We start from the raw sequence: 19,179 nt of genomic DNA on the forward strand, positions 1-19,179 counted from the left end.
ATGGGCCAACTGTTCCCTCATAACTGTCTATACCAAATTTTAAACTACAGATGTATTTAGAATATATAAATAGCACATCTAACATTAATACATGGATGATTAACCCTTAAAAACACTTCAGAGAGCAGGTAGAGTGCTTTGTTTGGCTTTGTTTTAGGCCGCACAAAACTCGTTTTTAGAGAAAATCTTCTACTGATGTGTAATAATATGACCCAAGACATGAAAACATAACCGCCATAATGATTCATATATTGTAAGTGAAAATGGCAAGCTGCCTGGGTTTATTATGTAATGATTACAACTGTTAAACACTACTCTCACTTCTGCCTCATATAAAAATCCTCATTTTGATTATCTGTAATGAGCAATACTAGCATTAGCTAACATTAATTGACACTGAAAACACAAAACACACTTAAAAACAATTCATTAAAAAGTGATCTATGCAATCATAGCAGTGGTTGGAAAATTTCTGTGCGTGTATGTCCTGGACACGTGTTTCTCGCACTCAGTGTAATGGCAGCTGTAGTGCCTTTATTATATTATGACACCCACCCAAAAACCTCTTTATAAATCCTGTTTTAATGTCAGTGATCTCAGAATAAATAGATTCTTATTTGCTTATTTGGTTATCCACTGCAGGCGCTAACAGTTCTTGCATTTGTTTAGCACTTTTCTGGTCTTTCTAAGCTCTCAAAGTGTTAACAATGGATTCATAAACCCTCGCGGGCATCGAGAGAACATGCAGAGTTTACCTAAAAACAGCCAGTCAGGATTTAAACCAGGAAACTTCTTACAGTGAGTTAACGCTGCCAACCCCTGCACCACTGTGCCACCCTAATACAGAGAGTATGTGTGAGAACACCATCTGTTCCTTGTGTGCATCATGTATGATCACTCCTATGTTGTTTTACCATTTTATTGTTTAAAGATTCCCAAAGACCAATTGGTCCCTGTCCCCGTAGAAACCTGGCCAGATGTGGAGACACAGTCAGTTGAACTCTAGCAACACGGTCCCATTAAAAAAGACACACAGGCATGACCTGTACAGTTTCAGGATTGTTCTTGATTTGACCCAAACTAGTAACTTTAAAGTCCGTCTGAGTAGATACAAATTTAGCCTGGAACAGGCTGACTGTACAAAAATTTGTAGCACCTTTTACGACAGTATAAAATGTTTTAATCTTTTCCGTTTTTGTGTATTTGGGGGAAAGGTAATCGAATTTCATTCTAAAAGAATGACATTTATGATATTTTTACTGCTGTCAGATGTCGAACTGAACCACATTTCACCTGAAAAATATGTAAAGGTTAATTCTTCAAAGAACATAATAAGTTTTCTGTTGTCATGGTATTTCATAAGACACTCTTCTGATGTTATGTAACATTGGTCATAGTAAAAGTGTTAATTAAAAATAAAAATCTTTCCCAACAGGCAGGTAAAAAGTGACCTCGAAAAACATTAGTTTGGAGAAAACTGCTTTGTGAAGCTTTATTGATGCTTCTCTGTCAAGGTTTTCCTCGCTGTAGTAGTCTCTGGCACTGGAATTGATTTATTACTCTATAAATTATACTAATATGATTTCAGCCCATCACTCGCTGGATGGGCTGTACGTTTTCTGGTTAAATTGTGCATCTGTTATACTTGGTGTAGTTGTGTTTTATGTTCTTTTTTTTGTGCAAATCGTCTGTTTTTGTAAGTTACAGAAACAGTGGGACACAGATCCTGCTAATCTCATATTGGTAAGGTGGAAGGGACATCCTTACAAGCAGTTTGGACAGAGTAGAAAGCCAGTTTATCTGCGCCTTATCAGAGAAAACGGCTCAACTTGAGCCGTTTACATGCATGAGTGCTTCGGAGAGGGTGTATGGCTTCAGGCACCGAGATCATACAAAAAACCCAGTTAGATGTCAGAAATATGCTGTATTGTTTTTTTTCACATGCATTTTTTCCAATCATTTAAATTGCAGTCTCACCAAATCAACCTAAAAGTTTTATTAATAAGGAATTGTAAGGCCATGCTGTGGTTTCCACATCCACATATTTACAGCGTGGTCTGCTCTGTGCAAAAATAAACTTTTAATAATGCCCAAGTCTTTGCTGCATTATGAATGAGACTGAAAGCTGCCCATGAGGAAGGAGACGTCAAGCTTATTTTATGTGTGCGAGGGTACTTCAAAGTAGATGTCCCAGGGAGGGAGAGGCTAATATCAGAACAACTTTAACCAACACTGGAAGAGTGCTGAAATAGTCTTTAAATCAGATTTCATGGAGCACTCACTGGATATGTAACTGGTCCCGTTCTATTCTGCTCTCCCCTCTTAACTATGGTCCCTCCTGTCTCCACGCAGCCAATCAAATATGCCATCACCGCCGGGCTTATGACCCACACTAGTTGCTATAGCAACGCCGGCCTGCCTCCTAGAGAACATGTCATGCATGTTAAGTGGTTCTCAGATGCTCGCTCGTTGTCTTTCTGTCTCACACTCACTCATAAGTTCTCACACACACACACACACACACACACACACACAGTGTTGCGCGCACACACACACACAGTGTTGCGCACACACTGAGGATAAAGTCACTTAACAGACCATAATTGTCTCTGGAGTAGAAGTCTTTACTTTATGGTTTTAGCGGCTTTACTTACATCCTGAATATGTTACATGTGTGTAGTTTTGTTTTGTTTGTTTTTGTTATTATTTTCCTTCTACGATAATTATACGTGATGTTCATGTTTGCCATGACGTCAATTTTTATTGTTTTTAAACTAGCATATTCTTATAGGGTGACCACCACCTTGTCCAGGAGCTCTGTAAGGGTTGTTCGGTACTTCTAAGCAGCAACTTTGAAAACCTCAATAAAAGTATTGTCAGACATTGTAATATTTAAGTTATTGTGTGGAAATACTTACAAAAGTTCATTACAAGAACTATGTTTATTGCAAAAAAAGAACAGTAAAAAATTGGCAACAATTTGTTCCCAGTTGTTGGGGGGTTACAATTTAAGGTTTTCATTGTCATGTGTACTGTCCAGTCCTGTAGACCTTGCACCACCTCTCACCTGTCCTGATGTCCTGCAATGGAAATCTGGCCACTTTTCCATTCCATGATCTTCCAGTTTACCACTAATACTTAAGGTCTCCTAGAAAATTTGTAAATGTCTAGTTTCCCCATTTTTGGAAGCTGTTTAATATATGCTCAACAGATCAAAACAAAGCTGTTCATACGTAATGCATTTTGAAAGGAGACGTTACTGTTATCTTGCATGGCTGTTATGGCTGGGTCAGAATTGCAGGTCGATTTGAAGTGGCTAGTAACTACCAAGTCTATTCCAAGCAAGGACAATCATTTAATGAGTAAATGACTTAAATCCGTTTAAGCTTCACCTCAAAAAAAAAAAAAAAATCCCCTTGGCAACATCTTCATATGGTTTGCAACACCCCCACAGAGGACCTTATCAGGCAGCTGGTTATAATGTGGTGGCTAAGTGGTGTTTGCAGAACACCAAGCGTCATGGGACTAATCAGTGCCACTATCTCCCTGTAGTTAGCCTGCAATGGAAAAAATACTCATAACAGTTCATGCTGTGTACATTTATACATTTATTGTCTAAGTGGATTTCAGGAGAGAGAGAGGGCGGGATGCTGTTGGCAGCTTCTTTCGCGTCCTCCAAAACAGAGTAGTTGAGGAGACTCGCTGCAAATTATTCATAGTCTACTGTTGAAGTGTCTGCACTCTTGGGTGCATCTGTGTTTGTGCGGGTGTGAGAGACAGAGTGCAGAGAAATTGAGGAGCAAATGTGCATTGAGGATTATTTAGTTGTTGGTCGATAGTGGGTCAGGCAGGCTCCCAGCTCTCAGTAACACACACACACACACACACACACACACACACACACACACACACACACACACACACACACACACACCCTTTTCCTCTTCCTGACTGTATAGCTCACTGAGAAAAAACATGACAAGAGGATTGATTCAAATGAAGTTGGCTTCTGTCCCTTCGGAGGAAGATAATCTGATGATGAAAGGGAAGGAAAAGCATGTTGGGGTTTGGAAAAAAAAAAAGAAGAAGAACTAACAGCTGAGACATAACAGTCTGTGAAATTCAGAGGGACTGAGGTGGAGGTGGGGTTGGCGTCTCCGACTCTAGAGGGGAGAGTTGTTGGGTGGGGCAGCGGTGAAGTTACATAAGAGCAGTCCTGCCTTCTTTCTTCTATGCTCTGTCAGTCTGGATGTGGCTGCAGAGCTGTTACCTCGCTACATTTTGTGATCCCTTAGTAATAATAAGCTATATTTAGTTCCACTGATTACAAGTCTCAAGTGAAAAATAGCCTTTGCGGTGCACATCAGCGTTTTGATTATTTTCAGCTTCAGCTGGCACTCTGAATGATGTGAAGTGTTGTATTGAGATTAATCTGCAAATTAAAGTCACTCAAGATGATTGCGCTAAATTAAATAACAACTCATTAACGCCGCCGTCTTTGGTGAGTGCCCTGTCAATTACCGTCAGATTTACTGTCATACACCTCACACATGCCCATAAATGGTGGGGTTCCGTTTTTATTTTGCTCACAGCTTATTTTTTGCATTATTCCACTTGAAACCTTCAAGCACTTCATACCTAATGCTAAAGATTATAGGTGGAGATCGCCAGACAGCCCATGACATGAGGTTATCACAATACTTACAATACTCACAATATAATGTGATTTTTAACATTTAGTGATATGCTGAGTATTCATATAACATGTATTTATTTTCACCTGCAAAGTATATAACAAGATAAAGTCGTACTCTTAAGTTCTTTTTTGATGTTGAGTTGTCGTACATACCAACACTGTCATAAATGTTGCCATAAGATGGAGTTAGTATGACATCAGCAATTGAATAGGGTCAAGTTGGCAATTACGTGCAATCTGTTTCTGAAAATTCAGCAATTAACTGTTAAAACATTGAAAATAGGGCTGCCACAAACGATTATTTTGATAGTCGACTAGTCACCGATTATTTTTGTGATTAGTCGACTAATCAGATCCATTGGACGTAAAACGTACAGCTTATTGCACCAGCAGCATCTGCTCTTATATAACTAGCATTAGCTTACAGCTTTAAGTGTTTAAGGTATGTGCTAACTAAAAATAAAGAAAAGATGATAGTTTATTAAATTTTAATGAAATTTGCAGATTGTTTCGGTGAAGTTTAATAAACTCCTTGCTATCTAAAATATAACAGGACACCGGAGTAAATTCTGGAGCATCTCACACTTCTGATAATCAGCTGTCTGCTTGAAGTTTATTCAGCTGTGTAAAAACTATAACTTTAATCTCAGCCAAACCGATTTACTCAGGAACAAATAAAATACTAAAAAAGCCAAACAATAACATTTTTAAGTTATCTAAGTGACTCATATATCATGTTTAACCTGAGTAGCGAAAGACGGCGGTGGGTTTGAAAACGATTTGCCGGGAGTCTGGTGTTCTCACAGCTCTAGTGACCTAGCCCCCGGCTAGCTATCGAGCTAGTGGGTAACAGACGTCTCCGAAAACGTCGGAGCGCTTTTGAAAATATGCGGTGTCTTGATAAACTGAGCAGATATTTGAGGTTTCCACAGCTACATTCTCGCCTAAAAATATGTTAAACGTGTATTTTGTGACCCAGAAAGAATAATAAGAGTAACATTAAAACTAACTAGCTGCCGCCATTGTTGGAAACTGAGCAGGGCCGCGCTATGAATTCTGGGACACAGCTTCTTCTTCGGGGTTTAACGGCAGCTGGCATCGTTGTACATGCAGTGCTGCCATCTTCTGTTTCAGTCCGTTATTACACTCTTAAATCCTGCTACTCATTCCTGCATCTTTTGGGATCTTACAAAGCTTCAAACGACGCGTCGACTATTAAATCAGTCGTCGACGATTTTGATAGTCGACGTAATCGTGACTAGTCGACTAATCGTGGCAGCCCTAATTGAAAATCACATATCTGTTGCTGTCCGCATAGACAGAAATTCACATGGTAAGTGTATTGATCCTTATGTAGTGCTTTTCTACTCTCCCAGAGCACTTAAAGTACTTTACACAACATACCTCATTCACACACATTCATTGGCTGCATGGGAGAACAACTGGGTTTAGTATCTAGTCCAAGGATATTTGCAGACTGGACAGGGATTGAACCACTGACCTTCCGTTCAGTAGATGACCTGCGCTACCTTCTGAGGTACAGCTGCCCCATTACAGCGCGTACACATGAATACAGATCATTTTATACTATTCCATTCTATCAGTTGAAAGCTTATGTGCATGCAAGTATATCGAATACATATTAATTTAAATCATTTTATGCTATTTAAATCTATGGAGAGGAAACATTTACTATTTTGTAAGTTTATAAGTACTCCTTTTTTGTATTTGCATGCAGCATCTGACTTTTGCACATTAATTATAAATTTACTTTTACAGGATTTGCTTATCTAGATTTTTTTCAGCGTTTGCGTGCAAAAAAACGTTCAGGTAATTTATATGCACAATGATATGAACAGAATTAGGCTTCTTTTGTTTTGCTGTTCTGCGCCTGTGCAGCAGGAACGCAGAAGGCCAGAATCAATTAAAAGCTTATGTGCATGCAAATGTGCATGTAAATTCCCAGCTGTTAAAAGGCTTTGCTCACTGCTGTCTTTTGAAGTGTTACTGTGTGTATTATATTTTGCAGCTAATTAAGCTACTTGGAGGGTTACACATTATCCTTATTTAGTTATTAAAATCCTTATTTGGCTGATCTAAATCAGCTGGTCTGTTTCTTGCAATTGTACAGTTTGTTCAGATCAGTGTGTGTGTGTATGCGTGTGTAGTTCATCATGGGGAAAAAGGGGGCTCTCCTGCCCATGCTATTCCACAGTACAAACACTGTGTGGAAGACAGTATTTAAATACACACTCTCTTAGCCTGCCCCCTACTGTTGCCCAGACCTACTTTCAAACACACATGTATGCGTTCACACACACTCTAAGGAAAATAGATCACTAAAACACTCTGTAGATTAACTGAACTAGATTGGAACTGAGCTGTGACTTAAATGAGTGTCAGTTGATTTTTCTCAACCCACTTTTCCCAGTTTAAACACAGTCAGGCAGTCTGGAGATAGATGCTGGGCAGAGGACTTTGTGGATCATACTGCCTCTTCAGGTTGACAGTGGTATTGCTCACCCTCTGCTCTTTGCTCTCATTAGCATATGAACAGGTCAACAAATAATGTTATAATTCACTTAGCTGCCTTTCTTCTGAATGAGGATCTAGCTTAGCTGTCAGCTCATGAAAATGAAATGAAAAGCATTTTTGGATTATTTGTTTATCTCCATCATTCACTGAATCCCAGAGGTTTTTTTTTTTTCCAATTTCTGCCATATTTTATTTGACATCATACTTTCCCCAGCTTTTGTCAAAAGACCATTTTTCTTTAACTAGAGGGTAATACGTCATGTTTCTGCAGTGTTTTTAACATAACTCACAGAATTTAGGAGTTTATAAAGTTTTGAGCTGAGCTTTTCTTAAGTCAGTAGAAGATGTCCACTAAATTAATGAAATGCTCATTCTTTAAGTGTCAGTGGGTTGTGGTTAAATTGTTTGACAATAGCACTGTGTACAAATCTTTTCCACCCAACTTGAGATTTTGCTGTTGTTGTTCTCAAGTTGACCAGTTGGTGTCTTCCTCTCCCCGTTTCCACACTGACAGCTCATTTTCCACAGCAAGTGATTGAACAGCCTCTCTCAGGATTCAGTGACATTTTATAGTTGACTCTCTTTGGACAATGAACACTTAGACATCGTATAAAAGTATTCAGTGATTTAATATTCAAACCATTTAGATCCCGGTTCTATTTAATGAATCATAACTGAATGAAGCAATCACTTTAGGACCTCATCAGTATTGTGAGAGCTACCCTTGAATAATGCCTGAATGTTGCATATATGTATTTCTATATCTACACCAGAATGTCTGTCATTAATAGCGGTTACTGGTTAACAGGTTATCAAATCTGTATTATAACTATAACCATAATAAATCTCTCTTTCTCTTTCTTTTCAGGAGCTGAAGAAAGTTAACTTCAGTCCGTCCTGGAGCCTCTCCTCTCTGACCTTCCAGATCACCCCCCTTCCCTCCAACCAGTTTTGTCATATTGTACCACCTCCGTCACACCTGAAGAGACCCATAAGAAGAATTGCACGGGTCATCAGTCCCCCTACTGACCAGGATGATCACCTCAGAGCTCCCTGTCCTGCAGTGAGTTTTTATAAAGGGCAACTGTCAGTTTGGCAACAATCCAGCATTAAATTTGTTTTTTTAATTGGTTATTTTATCCATTCATCATCCACTCATCCAGAATCAGGCTAATTTAAAAGAATACAAGAGTAATTGTTTTAGATTTTTTTTAGGCTACCTGGCCTGGAAGTGAATAATGATTTCTTTTAGATTCCATGTTTTATCACATTTGGCCTTAAAGGTTTGTTTCCTGTAGCTGATGAAAGATATTTGTAGGACTGGATGCTACTTTAAAACGATCTTTGGGAAGACATGTTTTTGATTGACCTTTATAGTGTTCTAAACTCAAAATGACAAGTGCATTAGTGGGTTTTTTTTGTTTGTTTTTAACTCACCCAATTCATTTGTTTGCCTGTCAGTGGAATTGAATATTTAATTTGACTAATGAATACAATCATTAAACGCTAATGAATGAAATGCATTTGTGATTTGCTCTTTCAGGGACTCATCCAATGAGTCTGGGGCAACAGACACTGTGGGAATAAGTATGAGCATAAGTGAGATGGAAGATCCAGAGATGAAAGGAAAAAAGAAGAGAGGGAGACCTGGCAAACAAGCACCGGTACAAGAGTTTGTTAAGAAAGGGGAAACTTGTGGAAAAAAATCTGGTTAACAGACAATGCATGTCTCTGATTTTGTCTGGTGGTTTTGAAGTGTGTGATGGGTGGTGTAGGAAGAAGCTGTTATATTTCCCATTGTGTGCAAGTCTGTGTTTGGGGATGGGTGTACATACAACGGTTTCTTTAACTGACATTTCCCTGATTTCAGACATCCAATAAGAAGCCACGGAAGTCGCCAACAGACAAGACTATGAGTGTGGCCAGAGGGCGAGGGAAAGCCAACGGTGTGGCTCAACATAACGGAGATGGGGGAGACCCAGTCACTCTATTTGAAGTGGTCAAATTGGGAAAGAGTGCCATGCAGGTCAGTGAACACAGGTTTGATTTCATAAGCACCAGTTTAAATAAAATATTTAAGTATGTAATCAGATATTATAATGTATTATATCTGTTTGAAGCTTTGTAAATTTATGTTTCTCACTGTCTTTGTCATTTGATTATTATTTTCTGTATACAGTCAGTAGTGGATGAGTGGATTGAGTCATATAAACAGGACAGAGACTTGGCGCTGCTAGACCTGATCAATTTTTTCATCCAGTGCTCAGGTTGCAAAGGTAGGCGTGTTTTACTTAAATCTGTCATCCTGTGTCCATGCATTATAGACAAGACTACCAAATCTGCTGTTTTTTGTTGTAACCAGGCACCGTGAGGATTGAGATGTTCAGGAACATGCAGAATGCAGAGATCATCCGTAAGATGACCGAGGAGTTTGATGAGGTAATTGTCTGCTAAAATAAGCAGAAATTAACATGATTTAAATAGTTGTGAGCGTGCTATTATTTAGTTATGCACATATATTACACTCTGTTGAAGACGTGTGGACAAATTTGATGATATCGAACTGACAGCTCAAATCAGTTTATTGTTGTATCGTGTTTCAGTTGAGCAAAAAAAATAAAGAACAAGAAGTTAAAATAACTGTAATCTGTCTGTTATTTGTTTTTGTCTTTTTTCAACAGGATAGTGGGGATTATCCTCTCACCATGCCAGGACCTATGTGGAAAAAGTTCCGTTACAACTTCTGCGAATTTATCAGCGTTTTGATCCGCCAGTGTCAGTATAGCATCATCTATGACGAGTACATGATGGACACTGTGATCTCCCTCCTCACTGGACTGTCTGACTCTCAAGTGCGAGCCTTCAGGCACACCTCCACGTTGGCGGGTACCAACAACATGATATTTGTTTGAACTGCAAGCAGTAATTGTTCCAAAAATACCTCCACATGGGCTGATAACACAAGTAATATTACAGTGGGAGATAATAATTACGTTTGCTTAACACCGATCAAAATAAGCTCGTTGTGGTGATAAAGACAGAAAAACAACTAATAATTTGCTGCGTCGAGGTCTGTTTTGTGTCTTGTACTAACAGTTATTTATTAACTTTCTGCTGCTTGACATTGCACAGCTTAATCTGGACTTGTGCACACTTTTGTTAGGTAGATTGAAAGTGTATTTCCTAGGACGAAATGTCTAAAGGTTTTGAATGCTGTTATCTCTCCATAGCAATGAAGCTGATGACAGCACTGGTAAATGTAGCGCTGAACCTGAGCATTCACCAGGACAACACCCAGAGACAGTACGAGGCTGAGAGGAACAAGATAGCTGGCAAACGTGCCAACGAGAAGCTGGAACTGCTGCTACAGAAGAGGAAGGAGGTGCGTTTGGGTTCGATATCACAGGATTTACTTTTTAAGTGCCTCAGATTATCATAGGTGGTTGTGTGGTACTACTTAGCTGTAAATCCGAGTGTTTAACTTAAAGTCTTTCTTGTACAGCTCCAGGAAAACCAAGATGAAATAGAGAACATGATGAACTCCATCTTCAAGGGCATCTTTGTGCATCGTTACAGGTACACACTCTAAATGTTCCCTTCCTTAGTGATGAGTGATGAGGATTTAAGAGCAATATTGAAAGTATTTTGGTGATTCTGTTTTTCTTACTTTGTAGGGATGCGATCGCTGAAATTCGGGCCATCTGTATTGAGGAAATCGGCGTGTGGATGAAGATGTACAGCGACGCATTTCTTAATGATAGTTACCTAAAATATGTTGGTTGGACTCTACATGATAGAGTAAGCAAATTTAGGAGTTTTTGTACAACCCTTGGCTGATATTTACCACTGGATTTAATGTAAGGGGATGAATGATATTTTCACAGATACAGAATGGTAGATGTGTAGTCCACCACAGCAGGATTTTATTTAAGATGTTTGGCCTGCTTGAACCAATTTATTTGTTTTTTTTCTAGCAAGGAGAAGTGCGTCTGAAGTGCCTGAAGGCTCTGCAGAACCTGTACACAAACCGAGAACTGTTCCCCAAACTAGAGCTTTTCACTAACCGCTTCAAGGTAACGCTAGCAGCGAGAACTGAGGGTGCTTTCTTATAGCTCCACAGTAGACATGGGCAGTGGTTAGATTTTTTTTTTAGTTTTCTGAATTCTCTTTTGTTTCTCCTTATTTATTCTAGTTCTCTGCAGTTGTTTCTCTGCTCAACTTTATCTGTTTTGGCAGGACCGAATAGTATCAATGACACTGGATAAGGAGTATGACGTGGCTGTAGAGGCCATTAGATTGGTCACACTCATTCTGCAGTGAGTAGCTTTGATCTTTCTCTGTATTTTTGCATGCCTACATATGAAACTCTTTTTTTCTTTTTAGATTCTGGTCAGCATTTTAGCATAAGATTATATTTTGGCTATCATCACATGCTTAAGACGAGGATTATCATGTACTGAACACTCAGTTCCTGGGTTACTTTAGCTGAGGAGAGGATCTCAGTCACACTCACAAATAGATTTGGTAGTTTACTGTGAACTAGTTTAATAGTTTTTGATTGCTATTTCCTTTGACTTCTTTTTATATGCAATATTTTGTTAATTTTTAATTATTGCTTTCATCCTCTGGGCGTTTTCAGTTATTTCCCGTGTTTAATATTGTTCTCACAACCAGCTCTGATTGATTTAAACTTGATTAACCCGTGTGCAAATTGTCTGCTGCAGGGGCAGTGAAGATGCTTTGTCCAACGAGGACTGTGAGAATGTGTACCACCTGGTGTACTCTGCTCACCGGCCGGTCGCTGTTGCTGCTGGAGAGTTTCTTCACAGAAAGTGAGTCTAATTAGGGCATTTATGGTGTAATAACATTGTTAGTCTTCAATTTGTAAAACTCTTATTCTGTCTGTTTCTCACTCGCTGACAGATTATTCAGTCGCCATGACCCGCAAGCAGAAGAAGCGCTGGCTAAACGCAGAGGGAGGAGCAGTCCCAATGGGAATCTCATCCGTATGCTAGTGCTGTTCTTTTTGGAGAGTGAGGTAACGCTCATGAAAACACACATCTTATCAGCATACTGTGTGTTTTAGATGTTGGGCACTCACAAACACAAAGTAGTTCCAGAATGATGCCTGCAGATTGAAGTCTCTTTCAATGTGATTTTGTGTGTAGCTCCACGAGCATGCAGCTTACCTTGTCGACTCTCTGTGGGAAAGCTCTCAAGAGTTGCTGAAAGACTGGGAGTGTATGACTGAACTGCTGCTGGAGGAGCCCGTGCAGGGAGAAGAGAGTAAGGCACACAGTATTTCACACTGATCTTATTTCCTTTGGGAGAAGCTGAATCAAATAAAATACAACCGCTGAGAACCAGAGAGACGAGATGATGTAATAAAATCTTGTTCCCTGAAACTCTTCGCTCCCTTAATCCTTTTCTCTGTTTCCGACCTTTGCTGTCATTCGGTTTCTCTTTTGTTTCCTGTGTCTTTGTCTCTCCTCTGCTCAAACGTCTTCTGTTTTTCCCTGTAGTGTTGTCTGACAGGCAGGAGAGTGCGCTGATCGAGCTGATGGTGTGCACCATCCGACAGGCAGCAGAGGCACACCCACCTGTTGGCAGAGGCACTGGCAAACGGGTGTGTAAAGTATACACATATCATACTCCAGAAACACTCAGAGTATTCACTTTGAATGTTGCAGATGAAACCTTATACAGTCATGTGATAACCTTTACTGCTTCCATATGAGTTAACGGGGAGAGTACGAGCCAGGTGCTCTTAATCAGATCCACTTGATTAATGGGTCATCAGCAAGTTTGAGCACATCTATAAAAGCTGAACATCTGGTAGTTTGCGGGTCTGGAGAATATGAGGTGTGTGTTAACGCTGCTGCAGTCCTCCCAGGATTGGGCATTCCAGAAAATTCATCCCAAGGTCACAGCATTCAAATCTCAGAGAGATTTCAAAAATTGCAACTCTAGAAGTACATCACAGGCAAAAATCGACAACACAATATGTAAAGACGTCTACACCTCAACTTGAATGAAATCCTGTGGCAGGATCTCAAGAAAGCTGTGCATAAAGAAATACCCGCAAACGTTAATGAACTGAATAAAGATCGTAAAGACACGTGGGGCAAAATTCCCCCACAGAAAATGATTGCTTCAAATTACAGCTGCTAAAAGTGTTTCTACAAGCTTTTGTATCACAAAGTGAACTTAGGGTTTCCCAGGACTGTATGGAGTCCAGTAAAAACCTGCTTTTTCACATGACTGTACCTGCCAAGTGGGCATGTTGAAGAGGAATTCACTGTGATCTGAAATGTGATGATGTATTATACTTAAGTGTAAAAGCAGCCACCTTATTTACCAGAGTCTGTGTTAATGTGCTCATCTGTACTTTTGATTCTGTTGTATTGAACTTTTGTTGTTCTCCACTTTTTCAGATTTTTTTTAAAATATGTAATTATGTGCATAAAACTACAGCAAATAATTTTAGCAAGACGTTATGTGAATATGTTATGTTGTTAAACACAGAAATAGTAAGAATTTTCCTACTCATTAGTACCTTTTTTGGTCATATGAAGAGGGGAAAATAATTCAGTTTTTGGTCCCAACAAAAGAATCATTGATGTGTGTGGGTGTGTTTGTGTGTGTGTGTGTGTGTGTGTGTGTGTGTGTGTGTGTGTGTGTGTGTGTGTGGGTGTGTATATATATATATTTATTTATTTTTTTGTCCAGGTGCTGACAGCAAAGGAGAGGAAGACCCAGATAGATGATAAGAACAAACTGACAGAGCACTTCATCATGGCTTTACCCATGCTGTTGTCCAAGGTAAGGCTTTTCTTAGCTTGCCCATGGCCATCAAGGGAGAGACCAGTGATAAATGACCTGGCTAGAAGACCGATCAGTTTGTCAAAATAAATGATCTGCTTGTGAGAATTGCTGCTGAATACTTTGCGCCCTCAATCTCTTAAGTCTGCTGGCTATATGTGTAAAATGTCACTCACTATTTCACTGAGAAACAGAAGCCAAGCGTTGCATGCTGATTGATGGGTCTTTCTTTCCCGTTTTAGTCCTTCTGTGCTAGTTTTGTAACTTTTTTTTCCCTCATACACTATTTTTTTTTTTTTGTCATCTTTATTTAATTCTCATCTCTCCGTTACTTTGCCCAAAGTACCAGGCAGACTCAGAGAAGGTAGCCAACCTGCTGCAAATCCCCCAGTACTTTGACCTGGACGTGTACAGCGCTGGGCGTATGGAGAAGCACTTGGACGCCTTATTAAAGCAGATCCGTCTGGTTGTGGAGAAGCACATAGAGGCCGATGTGCTTGAGGCCTGCAGCAAGACATATAGCATCCTCTGCTCTGAAGAGTACACCATCATGAACCGTGTGGACATTGCCCGATCACAGCTTATTGACGAGATGACCGATCGTTTTGCACACTCGGTCGAAGAGCTGCTGCAAGAGGTATCGGGCAAAGTAGCTGGCTGGGTAGACTATTAGAAACCGGGCACTATTTGTGCCCATTTGAGTCTTGTATACTAACAGATGTTGGTTATTGCAGGCTGAGGAGGCAGACGATGACGATATCTACAATGTGTTATCTACACTCAAGCGACTCACAGCCTTCCACAAGTATGATCTGCAGCTGTTTCAAGATAAAAATATGGATTATTATCATTGGTTACTTTGGCTGACAATCATTACAGAATCTGAGATTATTAGCTTAGCATACCAGATAAGGTTTGTGTAAATCTGTAGGGAGACATTTAGTTCGCATTTTTGTATTGTAAGAATTATTATTCATTCATTCATCCATTCATTCAGTGTTTTGGAAGAAATTTTCCACCAAATAAATGTGATCATTTCAGTGTGTGCTCTTCTCGTTTTCTCCTTCAGTGCCCATGATTTGACACGATGGGATTTGTTTGGGAATTGCTACCGGCTGCTGAAAGCAGGCATCGAGCAGGGCTCCATGCCAGAGCAGATAGCTGTCCAAGCCCTGCAGTGCTCCCACTACTCCATCCTGTGGCAGCTGGTCAAGATCACAGAGGGGGTTCCCAGCAAGGTGCTCAACCGGCCTCACTAACAGACCGCACTCAGAGTTTAGCTTTATCATTGGTCAGTGGCTCAGAGTGAATGCTGCCATGTCTAAGCATCAGTGGCCCAGAGGGACAAGAGCTTATCTGTATTTCTGCAGAGCGGGGTGGCTTAGTGTAGAAATCCATCTCACTGTCAGACAGCCCCAGTCCTCAGTCTGGGACTCACCCCAAATCTGTCTCATTTAACACTTAAACACCTTACCAAGACTTCAGCTCCCATTATAGGATATAACTTATCTGGAACATTGTTGAAAACATCAAAAGTGTTGCTGAATTATTATTCATAATATTCCTTCATTCATATTGATAGGATGACAAAGACAGCTAGCCTGACTGTCACAGCTGTTCATTAGCGACTCTTGCTAAAGTACTCATTATTTTGGCTGATTATCAATGTCTGTGTGATGTTCCCTGTGTGCAGGATGACCTGGTGGCTCTCAGGAGAGTGGTCAAGTCTTTCCTGGCAGTGTGTCAGCAGTGCCTGTCCAATGTCAACACACCGGTTAAAGAGCAGGTAACAGATGCTATTGTGTCACGAGTAACAGAAGAGCTTTGAAATCAACGTTGTCTCTCGATTTATGTAAAGGATGCATGTTTTCTGTTATCTCTACATATCATTATTTTGTTTTTTGAAATATTGACTCTTTGGTCAAGCTGTGACAATATTGCTGTTTCTTGTTTAGGCATTCATGCTTCTCTGTGACCTGTTGATGATCTTCAGTCACCAGCTGATTTCTGGTGGCAGAGAAGGCCTCCAGCCACTGGTGTTTAACCCAGACAGCACTCTGCAAAACGAGCTGCTAAACTTCGTCTTAGACCACGTCTTCATCGACCAGGATGATGAGAGTCAGAGCATGGGTGAGAGAGAAGTTAGATCGGATCATGTTGTGGTTTCTGTTTCAGATCCAAGAAGATTTTAACTGTTAAGGTTGAGAGAAGGTAGGGAGCTTTGTCATTGTTGTCCACTACTGTCTTTGTGCCTGCAGAGGGAGATGAGGAGGATGAAGCCAACAAGATCGAGGCTCTCCATAAGAGGAGAAACCTGCTTGCAGCTTTCTGTAAACTCATCATCTACGACATTGTAGACATGCCTGCTGCTGCTGACATCTTCAAACACTATATGAAGGTTTGTGTGTAGCATGCATGCTGAAAAATAATAACCAGCTGATAGTTTAAAAGAGAGAAAACTTTGGAAAAAAACAAATATGGTGAGATAAAAAGCCATCACAACAATTTCAGTACTAGTAACAATATCTTTGTTTCGCTCTGACACTTATGTTAATGTTAGCATTATGATATAAATGTGGCTACTTCTGAGACAACAATGGAGCTGATTTACTGTGGAATTGAAAAAAAATGGTTTTAATTCACCTAAATTTACCTTTGATGCAAATCTGAGTGTGATATGAGATTCAGTGCATTAATTCAGACAACTTGGGCGAATTAACAGTTTCGTTTCTCTGCCTCAGTATTATAATGACTATGGCGACATCATCAAGGAGACTCTCAGTAAAACCAGACAGACGGACAAAATCCTCTGTGCCAAGACACTCATCCTCAGTCTGCAGCAGGTGAGACAGTGATGGTGCTTTTTACACAGCTTCCTTCTGTGTACTTCTGTGTTACAAGTGCTCTCCTGTGCATACCCACTAACTCCTATGCACTCATATGTGTGTTGCAGCTGTTCAATGAGCTGCTGCAGGATCAGGGTCCCAACCTGGACCGAACGTCTTCTCACGTGAGCGGCATCAAGGAGCTCGCCCGGCGCTTTGCCCTCACCTTTGGCCTGGATCAGATCAAGACCAGAGAGGCTGTCGCCACGCTACACAAGTGAGATCACGAGCGCTGTGGTGTCTCTGTAAACGGAAGCTGTAGATTGATACTTGTAGCATAAATTAAAAGAGTATGAGTGATTCCAATTTGTCTTTACATTGAAATACCAATAATTGATGCAGGATTTTGGTTAATTCTTGCATGTTCGGGATGTGAAATTAAATAATTTTAACAACTTATTCAAGCCTGCGAGCAAAACGTTAAGTAAACTTTTACCGACCAGTTTTAGAATCACATAGGAAGCATAAAGCAGACACAAGTTTTTATTTGCTTTTAAAGTTACATGAATTAAGTTAGTACAAAAAATACACCGTTAATAATTAATCAGGGTAGATTGAGGTTAAAAGAGTCTTTGTTATATACACCAACTGTTTGTAAAGTTGTAGTACTCGTGTAACTTTGTGTTGCTTTCTTTATTGTCATCTCTCATTGTTTCTCCTCTCTGTTGTCTTTCCATTGTGTCAGGGATGGAATAGAGTTTGCATTTAAGTACCAGAATCCTCGAGGACCAGAGTTTCCTCCTATAAACTTGGCCTTCCTGGAAGTCCTGAGTGAATTCTCCTCGAAATTAATCCGCCAGGACAAAAAGACAGTGTAAGTACTTCAATCCAATTTATCATCAGCTAATACTCCAGCTTTTATATACCTATGTTCCCCTGCTCCACCACAGCTGGTAGCTCCACATGTTTGATTCGGCACAGTTTTTATGTTGGATGGCCTTCCTGACAAAACCCCAACGGGATTTGTGTCAAAGAAAAAGGATAATGCTATAAAATGCTGCTGCCTCCACAGCCACTCGTACCTGGAGAAGTTCATGTCAGAGTCGATGTCAGAGCGTCGGGAGGACGTGTGGCTGCCGCTGATTTCCTACAGAAACAGCCTGCTGACAGGAGGAGACGAGGACCACATGTCTGTTACGTCAGGCTCAAGCAGCAAGACCGGCTCAGTCCGCAGCAAGAAGGGTCGACCGCCACTCCACAAGAAACGTATTGAGGGTGAGCAGAGATGAAGGATTGCCCATTTTATTGGGGTGGCCTAACTGAACTTGATCTCTTAAAGGAGATGAGACACTTACTCCTGCTGCTGAAACTGAAATTACTCTGTTTGCTTCATATTCAGAGGAGAGTAGCGTAGAGGGCTCGTGGATGATGCGCAATGACACCCTGCAGACACCCGGGGCACTTCAGACTCCTCAGCTCACCTCAACAGTCCTCAGAGAGAACAGACCAGCAGAGCACATGCCTGACCCAGACTCAGAGCCAGGATCAGAGAACGATTACGTACACAAGTGGGTTCATGCACATGTTGTCCGTAGGTGCACATGCACATAGAAACGTTAGCCCAGTTTTTAAAGTTACAAGACAGCAGCAGAACTAATGGACATGTGTCTTCGTTTGTCCTCAGTCCTCAGATGCAGATGTCATGGCTCGGCCAGCAGAAGATAGAAGAGGTGAATAGGAAGGACCGAACAGGCATGAACTACATCAAGTCTCGCAGCAATCAGGGTGTCCGGCAGACTGTGTAAGTGTGTATTTTGCTCATAAACCGTAAGCGTACTGTGAAGATGTTGGGTAAAAGTGGAAACACAAATTCTGTCCAAACCTTTATCCACCCTAAAAGTCACAGTAACCAAAATATCGTAACCTGGCATTCCCTTTCAGGCGTGGGCTGATGGAGGATGACGCGGAGCCAATCTTTGAAGATGTGATGATGTCATCGCGGGGCCAGCTGGAGGACATGAACGAGGAGTTTGAAGACACCATGGTGATCGACCTGGTCAGTTATAAACTATTCATTTAGTTGATACGAGGTTTCAGGGGTTTTTTCTCGTTCTGGTTGTGACATGGCTTCTTACAAAATATTTGACCTTTTACAGCCACCTTCAAGGAACAGACGTGAAAGAGCGGAATTAAGACCGGACTTCTTTGACTCTGCAGCGATGATTGAAGACGAGTCGGTAAGTTATGATTTGCCAACTAAATATCGAAAAGAAAACTGAACAAAATAAAAATAAAATAGTA

At 40.5% G+C, this 19,179-nt stretch overlaps 1 protein-coding gene across 1 annotated transcript in view; it reads left to right on the forward strand.

Annotated features, from left to right (window-relative positions):
• stag1a (STAG1 cohesin complex component a) overlaps nucleotides 1-19,179 on the forward strand; it is a 39,534-nt gene that overhangs the window by 17,918 nt on the left and 2,437 nt on the right. Inside the window, exons 2-31 of the mRNA XM_085441051.1 lie at nucleotides 8,100-8,294; nucleotides 8,775-8,895; nucleotides 9,102-9,257; nucleotides 9,411-9,507; nucleotides 9,594-9,670; nucleotides 9,913-10,117; nucleotides 10,462-10,613; nucleotides 10,734-10,807; nucleotides 10,906-11,029; nucleotides 11,206-11,304; nucleotides 11,468-11,547; nucleotides 11,956-12,063; nucleotides 12,155-12,269; nucleotides 12,400-12,517; nucleotides 12,754-12,857; nucleotides 13,961-14,053; nucleotides 14,397-14,690; nucleotides 14,788-14,858; nucleotides 15,123-15,291; nucleotides 15,747-15,839; nucleotides 16,009-16,183; nucleotides 16,312-16,451; nucleotides 16,795-16,896; nucleotides 17,007-17,155; nucleotides 17,624-17,752; nucleotides 17,951-18,153; nucleotides 18,278-18,446; nucleotides 18,563-18,679; nucleotides 18,820-18,934; nucleotides 19,035-19,115. Of these exons, the coding sequence (XP_085297177.1) occupies nucleotides 8,266-8,294; nucleotides 8,775-8,895; nucleotides 9,102-9,257; nucleotides 9,411-9,507; nucleotides 9,594-9,670; nucleotides 9,913-10,117; nucleotides 10,462-10,613; nucleotides 10,734-10,807; nucleotides 10,906-11,029; nucleotides 11,206-11,304; nucleotides 11,468-11,547; nucleotides 11,956-12,063; nucleotides 12,155-12,269; nucleotides 12,400-12,517; nucleotides 12,754-12,857; nucleotides 13,961-14,053; nucleotides 14,397-14,690; nucleotides 14,788-14,858; nucleotides 15,123-15,291; nucleotides 15,747-15,839; nucleotides 16,009-16,183; nucleotides 16,312-16,451; nucleotides 16,795-16,896; nucleotides 17,007-17,155; nucleotides 17,624-17,752; nucleotides 17,951-18,153; nucleotides 18,278-18,446; nucleotides 18,563-18,679; nucleotides 18,820-18,934; nucleotides 19,035-19,115 (3,759 nt within the window). The 5' untranslated portion in view covers nucleotides 8,100-8,265. The remainder of the gene's footprint in view (nucleotides 1-8,099; nucleotides 8,295-8,774; nucleotides 8,896-9,101; nucleotides 9,258-9,410; nucleotides 9,508-9,593; nucleotides 9,671-9,912; nucleotides 10,118-10,461; nucleotides 10,614-10,733; nucleotides 10,808-10,905; nucleotides 11,030-11,205; nucleotides 11,305-11,467; nucleotides 11,548-11,955; nucleotides 12,064-12,154; nucleotides 12,270-12,399; nucleotides 12,518-12,753; nucleotides 12,858-13,960; nucleotides 14,054-14,396; nucleotides 14,691-14,787; nucleotides 14,859-15,122; nucleotides 15,292-15,746; nucleotides 15,840-16,008; nucleotides 16,184-16,311; nucleotides 16,452-16,794; nucleotides 16,897-17,006; nucleotides 17,156-17,623; nucleotides 17,753-17,950; nucleotides 18,154-18,277; nucleotides 18,447-18,562; nucleotides 18,680-18,819; nucleotides 18,935-19,034; nucleotides 19,116-19,179) is intronic.

The sequence above is a fragment of the Copadichromis virginalis genome, linkage group LG19 (genome assembly GCF_057382275.1).
Source record: "Copadichromis virginalis isolate Kocher_CV1m ecotype Utaka linkage group LG19, C_Virginalis_male_GT1.1, whole genome shotgun sequence".
NCBI lineage: Eukaryota > Metazoa > Chordata > Actinopteri > Cichliformes > Cichlidae > Copadichromis > Copadichromis virginalis.